Source organism: Glycine soja, chromosome 9, assembly GCF_004193775.1.
Source record: "Glycine soja cultivar W05 chromosome 9, ASM419377v2, whole genome shotgun sequence".
Classification (NCBI taxonomy): domain Eukaryota; kingdom Viridiplantae; phylum Streptophyta; class Magnoliopsida; order Fabales; family Fabaceae; genus Glycine; species Glycine soja.
Window position 1 is genome coordinate 4,509,393 of NC_041010.1, and position 12,259 is coordinate 4,521,651.

The window sequence follows — 12,259 nt, forward strand, 5'->3', positions numbered from 1 at the left end:
TTTACCTTTGAATTACAATAGGATGTAGCAGGATCTAGTTTAAGAAGTTCTTTCAAAAAGTATAATTATAGATGATCTGCCACTATATATATAATATCTCCAGGAAGAATTTACTTGATTGAGAATTCTGAAAATTAGAATGAACATCTAGATCATTCATACATTGTTGAGATAGGAAAATCCCAAATGATAGCTTCAGAGAGAGAAATTAAGCACAGTGAAAAAATTATTATATATATGAACATTAAAAAACTCATTGATAAAGGCTTCTTTCTTATACTCTCTTATAATTTCATCCAAATTACTATAATCTAAGGCTCCAAACTAAAAAGAATACCAAACACAGCATATAAGATAAAGGGGGAATATTTTTCCATTTATACAACAATACATCTCATAAATAATGCATAAGCCAAATTTTCATTGCATCCAAATACAAAATCGGTGGTTTCAACAACCGCCCAAGATGTCAAGGAAAATCCTAACTATGCATGATGCACATACCATAATTGCATTCATAAAAAAGCTCTTAAAACTAACCACGCCCTTAAATGAAATCTAGTAAAGAAAGCACATATTACAAATATATAGTTTTTTCTTCCCGATGCATATATGACTAGTTATAACTAAAACTCAAAATTTTTATTTTGGTCATAACTTTATACTAATATATTATTAATTAAAAATTCACCGCTTTTATTATAATTATAATAATAATGATATTTAGGAGAGAGGGGCCCTATGAGGAGCACCCTTTCTTCTGCTGCCAAGAGAGAGGACGATCCCAGGAAGGAACCTGTTGGCCTTGCCCTTCTTCACGTTGTTATTAGGTTCGCATGAAATTACCGAATTGCTAGTGGCCTCAGTGTTGGAGTAGGAGGAACTAGGGGCAAATTGGGTATCTTCATCAATTACCTCTGAGCCATCCACTCTTAGACCCTCGAACTGGGAAATTGCAAAATCAGATTCATCGAATCGATGTAAAATGCTGCCCAAGCTTTGACCCGCGTACACCATGTAATCAACCTGCACTTAATCATGCTTTACAATATTAACATAATTTGATAGTACTAATAACAAAACAACAAAGTTTACAATATTAATAATTATAAATATTTTTAAAAATACAAAACGTTTAACAAGTGCCTTAAAGGCTTGATTAATAAAAAAAAATATAAAGTTGCATAAATAAAATGTTACCCCTTACTAATACACTATCTCAACGTGATTTACAATGAATTCAATTATAGCTTTAAATAAAAAAAAGTTAATTATTGATTCCTTAAGTACTGTTCTTAAAATACCTATTTAAAAAACCCTAAGTACACATTTAAACAATAGTATATGTATTGTATTCTCAGTTATGTTGATTTTGCAAGTTTAATTTACTTTAATTATAGAAATAAAATATTAACTAAGTTAAAAATAACCTATTTTAGTCATATACTACAACGATTAAATAATGAATTTAAATTTAATTATGTATTGAGATGCATGTGATGATATGAATGGTTTGGCATTTCTAGTGCAGCTCCGTCAGATGATAATTGAGAAGCACTTTCTGCGACATGCAAGTGATATTGGAGGCAAGCATAGAAGGTAGGGCTAGGGTGGTGTTAAGAAATGACATGACTCTTTATAATGTTATCAGGGTACGGATAAATAAAATAATAATGTTATCAGGGATGGGGAAAAGGTCTTGGAACTTATTAAACCTGGGTTGTGGTTATGTTGTAGATTCAAGGACTCAAGGGTGTGTATTCTTTTGTTGATTATGCTGTAGATTCAAGGACTCAAGGGTTTTCTATGGTTGATTGGTTAATCAATCCTAGTGTAGTGTGTCTGTATTGATCAATGTTATAAAAAATTGTGATTGATGTATGGATTATGAATTTCTGATACACCTGATATTCTCTCAATATATAGATTCTCTTTGCTGTGGGAAAAAAATTGTATTGACATGCATTAAATAAATCATGTTTGAAATAATTATATGAATTCAACTTTTGAATAGGAATGCATAAAATATTTTATTAAAAATAAACCCTTTGAAACGGTGAAGATGAACTTCAGTTACTAAGGATATAGCATAAAATATTTTCTTATAAGTAAATCCTCATTTTGTTAACATCACAATTGAAGCGGTGAAGATGAACTTCAGTTACTAAGAATATAGCATAAAATATTTTCTTAAAAGTAAATCCTCATTTTACTAGCATCACAACTGAAGCGGTGAAGATGATGAACTTCAGTTACTGAGAATACACACCGACAATATTTTGCACCACGTAAAGTAGGTTTTATTATTATTTTTTCAAACATTTACTAATTTAAATGACAAAAAATGATAATCATTAAAATTATTTATATCAATTTAGTTTTTATTAAATTATAATATAAATGATATTAGTCTACAGTAACAATAAGATATACTAACAGTTGATGTACTAATCAGATATATTAATTCTCTCATTGATATCTATTATAACATTAGTACATAATATTATTAGTTAGAGTATAGACAAACATCGTTTATAATTTAATCGTTAATTAGTGGTTAACATTATTTCAGTATATTATTTCACATTTAAGTCGATAAATGAAAAGCTAATTCATCTAATGTATAAAGTAATTTTTTTTTTTTTAAATAGTCATTTACAAAAATATTGATGTAAAAATACATCTTTTCGAAAAGAAAAAAAAAACGTGTTTGCGATATTAAAATATAATTTTGTTTGCATTGTGCAGCTTACACACCCCGTTTTCTTCAAAGGGCAATGTTTGTGATGGAGTATGAGATAAAGTGAGAGGGAGAGAGAAAATAAGAAATGTAATGATGATGTAAAAAAACATAAAGTGGTAAAAAGAAGCAGCAAAAGAGATGGAAGGAAAAGTAGTGCAAGAAAATCGAAGTCCTTAATTTCTTCTAATTAACATCAGGAAAGTAAAAGAATTTGAAAGTGACTTGAATATTTCATAAATGCAAATATCAAATAGGGTAATTTTATTTACCCAAACAAGGATCCTATCAATAGTTTTCTACTTTATTTTTCTTTTCTCACATCAAATGATCCATAAAAAAATAATAACAAGAAATTTCCTTTCCATTTCCGGAAGACAACATTATAATTTGTCATATTTAGTGATGCACTCGATGGATGGAATTAAATTGATTTCCTTTTTAAAATAAATCTGCTGTAAACTAATATGAAATTAAGAAATGTTCATCAAGAGAGAAGGTAAGATTTGAATCCCCCAATATAAACACACACACATTCCCTTACAAGACCTACGTATTATAAACCTTTTAATTTTAGCATTATCGATGTTGAAAGCTTTTACTAAAAATATAATTTAGATTTTGACCACTAATTTGTTTAAGACTAAAAGAAGAAAGAAAGCAAGAGAGTGAGAAATCAGATGAAAAAAAAAGAACCTTGCATGATAGAGAACAGAAATGAAATGGCTCCTGAAGAATCCTGTCACAAGTGAAGCAAGCGTTGGCAAGACCTTTGCATGTCCTTGATTGTGGCCTCTGATTTAAGAATACTACTTTGGCGCTGTTTATAGTATAGGGCTGCCATGTATCCAATACAAACAAGGAATGTCCAACCATGATTATTCTTTCAAAAATATAATAACAAAAGGATATTTTATAATTATTACAACCTGAAATTATTTCGATATTAATTTAATACTATCATATAGTAGTAGTATTTATTTAATTGCATTTACTTTCTCGATGAAAATTAAATAATTAAACATATATCGGACAACTCAATTGTTGTAGTATATAAAACTGCAAACTTTTTTCATGTTGTTCCTTGGCAGAAAATTTGTCTGACCTGAATATTGGAACAATCAATGAGTTTTTCCAGATCATCTAATCGAATCACATCGTGGTAAACATACCTTCGCACCTGTGACAAGGTATAAGAGCCTCTCGTTATTGGTGATTCAAACAAATGAGGTTAAAAATAAAAACAAAGATAGTAGTACTAGTACTATAATTTCCATATTTATATCAACAAAGTTAGCTCAAGTTTCTAGTATCCACCTTTATATCTCTCTCTTTTTTCTTTTTCTTTTTTTCTCTGAGGGGGTAAACTTAACTGACACCAGTTACTAGCACAATTAATGAAATGTGAAAATTAATTGGGAGGAAAAGGGTACTGTAAATTGTGAGGAGTTAAATTAAATGAGTCTTAACTAACACCTTGGTGGTGTGAAGCTTAGCTTCAATCAATTCAAGGGGGGTTAGGGAAATTAAATGAAGTGGGGGAATAATTTGGGAGAAGTGATGGGGTTCCTATGCAAATTATTAAATAATGGGACACAGCATGGAATTGGGAACTAGTGGGTCAAACTTTTCGCTTTCAATGAAAGGAACAGCTGATAAACCCTTTGCAGGGAGAAATGGATAAAAAAGAGATCTTCCATTAATGGGAAAGAAACCAAAATCAAAAAGGGGAATCAAGGAAGACATGGTGTGAACCATTATGGCAACCATATGCAAATATGCATAAACACAGATATGGGGAAACACCAAATACAATGAGACAATATTGGTGAGTTCAACCAGGCAATTACTCAACAAGAAGCAAAAAAGCTTCTTTAATTTCAGAAAACAAAATACTCAATTGTTCTTTTTTTTTCTTCTTTTCAATTTTAAAAATAGGGGGAAAAATCTAGCAGAAGGAAGAAACCCTGTAACCCCATTGACCGCATTATGGAAGACATTCAAAAGAGAAATTGCTTGAACACAATTAAATTAATTAATTAACAATCTCATTTGATACACTCTTGTGGGAAAGATAAGCTCACTCTTGTTTCTTTTTCTCAATTTATTACAAGATTCCAGAAAAGGGATTTTTGAGTGAAGTGTTCGCAGATAATTAACACTGAGAAGGAAGGAAAATATTTGTGTGGCCATATTTAATTTCATGGAAATTGCTATGAAATTCATCTGAAATGAGCAGCTGATTAATTGAACCAATTTTAGAACTGTTCAAAGAATTAAAAAAAATACTAGATGCTGCTGCTGCTGCTAGGTATTTTTTTGCATATCCTCGAAAGAAAGTTGCATGTGAGAGAAAACACAATCAAACAAGGTGACAAGAAAGTGGTCTTCAAAAGGAGAATTTCGATAAAATCCTGGGAGATCCGTCCAGCTGCATCTGAATTGAAAAAGTTTGAAAGGCAAAAACTCCAAAATAGGAAAGAGTAACAACAAACGGCAAAAGAAAAATTCTACAAGAAAGGACCAACTAGCTAGTATGTAGCTAGGAACAGGTAAAAGTTCAGGTGGCTTCGAAATACCCATCAAACAATTGGAGGAACCAACAAGGCCTAACTGTTGAAGCAAAAAAGACTCAACTTGCAAAAAAAAAAAAAAAATCATCACATCACGTGAATAAATTTTCCACTAACCCTTTTGAAAATTGAAGGTGACAAGATGAAAGGCAGAAAGAAAGAGAGTGTGGAAGCATCAAAGATGAGACCTTTTTTGGATCAAGAAAGAAAGAAAGTAAAATTGAAGAGAAAAGAGTGGTGTAATGGAAAATTGAAAGAAAAAGAAAAAAGGTGAAATCAGGGAATTGGATAATATAATACCTGGAGTAGAGGGTGAGAGCGGTGGGAAGAGAGGCAGTGGGGGCAGATGCTAAGGCAACAGTGCAAGCAAAAGACGTTCTTCTCGTTCTTCCTGCGATCCTGGTGGACCCCACAACCACCAAAGAATGTCTCAGCCATCAACCTCTCTAGCCATGCAGGCTTCTCATTCATATTCATACTCATGTCTCCTCCCCCACCACACCCTCCTGATGATGATGATGTTGTTGTTGTTGTGCCCATCATGTCTCTCACCATTATGAATGAATATCAATATGAATCAATTTTTATCTCTCTTGCTTCTCTTGTTTTGCTTTGGTCCCTAACCTATTTCTCTCTCTCTCTCTCTCTCTGATGATGATGAATGATGAATGATGATATGATGGATGGATATTTATGAGTTGAGGCCTCTGCCTCTCTGCTGCTATGCTAGCTACTTGCTTATGTCAACTGCTTGATGTTGATTTTCTTTCTTCTTTTTTTTTTTTTTATATGGTGAAGAGAACCCTAGCCAAAAGAACTTAATAACATCTCTCTCCATTATTCTGTCTATTTATAGAAGAGATGGGCGGTTTGGAGAGAGAGAAAAACAGTGAACAAGACAAGAATCCAAAAGAAAAGAAGAATAACAATTAAATTTAATACATTTGATAAATGATTGAATTTCTTACACATTTATTGGAATTGAATTCTCTAGTAGAGCATATAAAGAAAATTTCATTAAAAGAAGTAAAATTCACTTTAATAATTTTTGTGTTTCCAGGATTAGTCTAGGATCTAGTAAAATTCACTTCCAAACTATGATAATACTTTGTTTTCAAAGGAAAAAAATTAATTACTAATAATAATAAGGAATATGAAATTGGAAAGAGAGAGAAGAAACAGTGACAGAAATGAATGGTGTGGTGGAAAGAGCAGAGTGGTTTTAATGGCGGGAAGACAGCCCACCAATCTGTACTGTCTGTGCATACTAACAATTTTTCCCCTCAGTCATCTGAGCACTCTCCACTATGACACAACCTCATTTATTAAGGTCTCCCACTTTTACATTTGACCAAATGTTCTTACTGGTTACCCCATTTACAACTAAATACATGTTTCTATAAATATATATGCATATATATGTTTCTTTTAAAATATTATAATGAGAGTTTAATAGTTATCAATTTTACACTATCTAAGTACAAATTACTGTAATATAATTTTTAAAATAATAATCATAAAATTTAATAAATTTATAATATATAAAGAGTACGTTATAGTTAGAGAATGATATAAAATTGTTTTTACATTGAAAGTCTATAATATATTTTCTCATATAATAAATAATTTAATTTGAATATATTAATAATAAAAAACCTTTTAGGCTTAATCATAGTTAAGTTAATAGGGTTTTAATTATGCTAATTAAATCTCTAATATCATAAATTATAATTTTAATCTCAAGATTTCAATTACGTCAATTGGATTCTTAAGTAATTATAATTATGCAATTTTACAATCTTAGGTATATATATTATCAAGAATGGTGGGTCTATTCAACAAAAGAATTAAAATTATATAATTGTGATACCTTATAAACTCAATTGACACAATTAAAATATAAGAGATTAAAATTAAATATTTATAAAATATTAAGGACCTAATTGTAACAGTTAAAACCTAAGAACTAAAATAACACGGCTACAATACTTTGGAAGCCCTAAAGAGCAATTCAATCAAACTTTTATATTGTCTGGCATTTAAAAATTAAAATAAATATAATTTATAAGATTATTATTATAAAAAAAGTGTTAGAAATATAGTTTCGAAGAGCATCATAATAAAAGTTGTTTAATGAATTACATATTAAAAAAATATTAATGTGTCATATGATTTTTATTTGTTTAAATTGGAGATAAATAACTATTACTCATTAGTTGTTTAACTTTGTATTAAATATAAGATAAAAAAGAGAATGTTTGAGTTAAACAATTTGTTAATATAAATTTTCATTTGAAATAAAATTAATTGAATTACTTATATGAACACCATCTAAGGTTCTCTAACATGCAAATATTGATTTGTATAGTTGTGTTGTAAAAATTCTTCACATTATCAATGCATTATATATATATATATATATATATATATATATATATATATATATATATATATATCATTATAACTTTGATAACTATTATATTATTATATAATTTTCAATTAGATGATGTTGTTTTTAAAACTTATCGTTGAATTGAAATTTTTTCCACATAAATTATATATGCAAAATAAACGTAATATAAATATTTTAAAATATATTAAAATATGGATCATTTGATTATCTTTTTGTGATTGTTTAATTTTGATAAAATTTGACACAGACGATCTTGATAACATGTAGATATAATTCAAAATGATGTAAATAAATAAAAATTACATTATATATTAAATTATAAAAATGGTGTAATAATTATCAAAGTTATATGGGTCTAATTTGATCTATTGTCTCTCTCTCTATATGCATAATAGGATGTACTAATATTAAATTTTGAAATTTTTCAAATAGTATTTATAATAATATCTTGTTAAAAAAATATTCTTTTAATTACTAAATTAAGTACTATTGTTATATAATAATTTCCAATACAAAATTTTATGAGATTTATAGTTTATAAATATATAATTTACTAGAAATTATTTTTTATATTTTAAATAATGAAAATCAGATGGTGTAAAAAATATTAAATTGTATAAAATCTTATGAATATAATTTAGTTTATAAAAGTATAAAATTTGAAGGAAAAAAAAGTATAAAATTTAATGGTTAGATTAAAACAAATATTTCTTCACCAAAAAAGAGATTAATAAAATATTAGTTTACTTTTGATGTCCATTAATCTTATCCTTCTCTAAATATGAATTAAAATAGCCATCTTAAGGAATTATATGACTTTTAAGAAAACTTGACTTATGTGTTTTAATATTGATTATTCATTATATGATCTACTCCCTCTAATTTTAAATATATAAAAAAATCAGACACATAAAAATGTTAATTAACTTCATTTAATTTTTCCAATTCTATCTAAAAAAATGAATTACATTCCTTAAACCATCATTCACGATAAAGAGAACTAGCATAGTCGAGTACAGGGTATGAATAATTGTAAAATTTCTAATATTTTTTTTAATTCGTATGGATAAAAAAAACAATAATTCACGCTAATTAATGAAAGAATTTAATTGTATGAGTACTTGTTTCAAATGCAAATATTTTGTATATTTTAATGATCACGTGGTTGATATTACAAGAAACAAAGGTCATTCGTAAAAAAATGAAATAAAAAATTAGAATAATATCATTAAATAGTATAAAAATAGTTAAAATTTATTTACATTTTAGACTATCATATATGAGTTTTTTCTTATTATTTTCAAGACTAGAGGAATTATTCCTCCATTTTCAATCTTTTGTTGTTTTGCATTTTGTTTTTTTTTTTCTTTCAAAATTTTGATTGTTTCAGATTTTCAATATGTAACTATGCATTTTCTTCCAATTACATCCTTACATATAGTGCAGTAATTAAGGCTATATTTAGAGGAGCATTAATCACTTTGATTTTTACAAGGTACTTATAGTGGAGCATTAAAACTATTTCTTAATGAAATAGTATAGAAAATTGTAAATTAAACAATAAATGGAGATATTTAATTTTACTATTTTCATTTTAAGATTATTTTTTTAATTGTCTTTCATTGAAACTTGATATTAAAAAAAATTCTTAGAAATATAATCTTAATTAATTAAAAGGTGTTTTTGAGTTAATATCATTAAATAGAATAAAAGTAGTTAAAATTTGTATATATTTGAGTTTAAAAAAAAAATTATTACTTATATTTAGGTCCGAATGGAGTACTTATTTATTTGTGTAAAAAAACTTAAACAATCAAATATTGGGAATTTAAGATGTAATAACTAATATTTATTATTTTTATTGTCACATAAAAAAATTAAAAACACTAGCTAATTTATTAGTATATCAGATCCAGTTAATTTATTAATATATGCATTTTTTAAATATGTTTTATAGTGCTTTATTAAAAATGTAAATTATCTAGTTTTATGAACAAAAATCTAATATATTGTGTATTTTTTAAATTTAAAAATCTGGCTTGAACAATATCTGTTTATTAATTATAATTCTATTTACTTTTCAAATAGAAAAATACTATTAAATTTATAGTTTATTAATTGAAAATAAGTTTTACTATATAATTTACTCTTGAATGTGTATGTGTACGTGGTTAATTGACACAGAGTAAAATTCTTAAAATCGAATCTAATTGTTTTTGTTAGAAAGGTGTTTATATGTCAACAAAAAGAAAAAGAAGAAAGGTGTTTTTTTTATTAAATATTAATTATTAATTTTTGTTACTTTTTTCATCTTAAAAGGATTAAACGTAGCTCTTAATTTGAGTGACTCATTATAAATTTTTGTGTTATTTTCTTTCCTATTCTTTTATCTGTCATGCATTATTTGTGGACGGTCTTGATAAAGAAGTGATTTTTAATAACAAAAAAATCATTTTTTCTTTCTTTCAAAATACACCACTACACTACACATAAATGACACAATTCAACCTCCTTCGGTCCTTCTTGTGTGTATCGTTGTTTATTTCACTATGTTAATTTGATCAAGTTTATTTTGTAATTTTTTAATCATATTTTGGATAAAAAAATAAAGAGATAATATAAGGTGATAACAATGGAAACAAATTAAATATTAAAAAATAAATAATTGGTCATTAAAAATAAAGTATTTTACCTTAAATTAATATATATATATATATATATATATATATATATAATTAAAAATTTATATAAAAATAGACAATAATGTGAGTTAAAACTTGAAAAAATATAGTTTTTGTTATCGTAAATCGATGACTCAAACTAATTAATTAACCCTTTTAAATTGATTCGATCTATATTTTATTTTATCCTAAATTTGAAACCAATCCAACATTTTATCCTAAATGTGTACCAATCCAAAAAAAATGTATACAGTTTTTTTTAATTCAAAATAACATATTAAAATATTTTAATATAAAGTAGATAGGTATAATATATGAATGTTAAAAAAGAGTATCTCCAATTGTATTTCTTAAAGGATTTATTAAGTGAAAAAAATTATTTTCCTATTGAAACAAATTTATGTGGCAAAAGAGTTTTTTTAAAATAAGATTTATATTTTATGTAAAAAATTATTTTTTAGCAATAAAAAATAATACTTATGTGATACATAACAACATTATAATTTAATTATTTAATTATAATTAATTAAAAATAAAAAAATATCATAAGAATAAAAAAAAATATTATAGAAAAAAAATAACTTAAGAAATGTAATTCAAAAATTCTTATTAAAGATGCTGTTATTAGATGTGGGCATTCCTAGACGGATGGAAGTGGGGTTTAAAATTGACCGTCAGGAATGAATTTAGTTATCCTGTACTGACATTGAAAATAAAATTTTAATTATTTTACAATATTTTCCTATTAATACTCCTATTTCCTTTAGAAAGTATATATATTAAAAGTATTTTATATTTTAAATATAAATATTTTTTATTCAATATTTTATTTACAAAATAATATAATATTTGAATGAAATTTTGTAAGAAAATAAACACTACTCTAATGTATAATCACTTTTGCTATAAACATAGTATAATTTTATCTATTGTGAGTAAATTAATTCAGAAAAGAGTTAAATTATTTATATAATATCTTATAAAGTATTTTTAATTCTATTTTTTAATTTTAATTTCTCTTAATTCAGTTAATTGTATGAAAAAAATATATAAATTAGTTATATCAATATAATTTCTCGTTCATAATATTGCTTAAGTTGTGCAGCAAAGTTGTATATGGCTTTAATCGTAGGAAACTCAATTCTCTTTTGACACAGGCAATTGGGTTTCTGAAGTTAAATGTTGTGACTGAAACTATGCAAACCAAACAGTGAAAACCTTATTGAGCAGTGCTGTAATGATTGGCTTTTGAGACCGAATTCAATTTGGAAAAATAGAAAAGAAACAAGTACACTTTCTTTTTTACCAATACACAGTAATTGTGTTAGCTCTTCGAAAAATATAGCCTGTACTGTCCAATCAATCATGCTGGTCAAATTCAAATGATATTTATTCAGTTGCGTCAAAAGTTCACATTCCTCTTGGCTGTTATCATGCAACAGTATATCATTTCAAAAAAATAATAAGGGGATATGTGGGGAATAAGAATAATGCTTGAGATGTAAAGTTAAAAAAAGAGAGTTTAGTATCACTATTACATGTAACAATCCTATAATTAAATTGTATAATACATATTACCGAGTTAACTAAATTTGTTTACTAAATACGTTAAATTTGATAATTGATGGTCACCATCCATCACATATGCCCTAATTACTTTTCTTATTAAAAAATTATAAAGTAAAAGATAATGTCTTATTCTAAGATAAAAAAAAAACTTTTGAATTCAAAGAACACTTATAAAAAAATATTTATATTTATCTTATTTTAAGGAGAGATGCAAGTGAATGTTACAATTTGTGATCTATCAAACTGTTTTGCTCCACTCTGTCAAGCCCTTGGGTTCATATAT

At 26.4% G+C, this 12,259-nt stretch overlaps 1 protein-coding gene across 1 annotated transcript; it reads right to left on the reverse strand.

Annotated features, from left to right (window-relative positions):
• Positions 1-401: 401 nt before the first annotated feature.
• Positions 402-6,133, reverse strand: LOC114367594. The gene is made up of 4 exons (XM_028324784.1): positions 5,614-6,133; positions 3,846-3,920; positions 3,437-3,577; positions 402-1,026 (listed from the first exon to the last, which is right to left on the reverse strand). The coding sequence occupies exons 1-4, from the start codon at positions 5,866-5,868 to the stop codon at positions 724-726; spliced, it is 774 nt and encodes a 257-aa protein (XP_028180585.1). The 5' UTR covers positions 5,869-6,133; the 3' UTR covers positions 402-723.
• Between the last annotated feature and the right edge of the window lie 6,126 nt (positions 6,134-12,259).

Excerpts from the sequence above, each read along its gene's own strand:
- LOC114367594 (XM_028324784.1), bottom strand. The coding sequence starts at position 5,868 with ATGGTGAGAGACATGATGGGCACAACAACAACAACATCATCATCATCA. Across the intron at positions 3,578-3,845 it reads TTGATTGTTCCAATATTCAG|CCCTATACTATAAACAGCGC; the intron begins GTCAGACAAATT and ends GATACATGGCAG. Across the intron at positions 1,027-3,436 it reads TCTGTTCTCTATCATGCAAG|GTTGATTACATGGTGTACGC; the intron begins GTTCTTTTTTTT and ends GATTAAGTGCAG.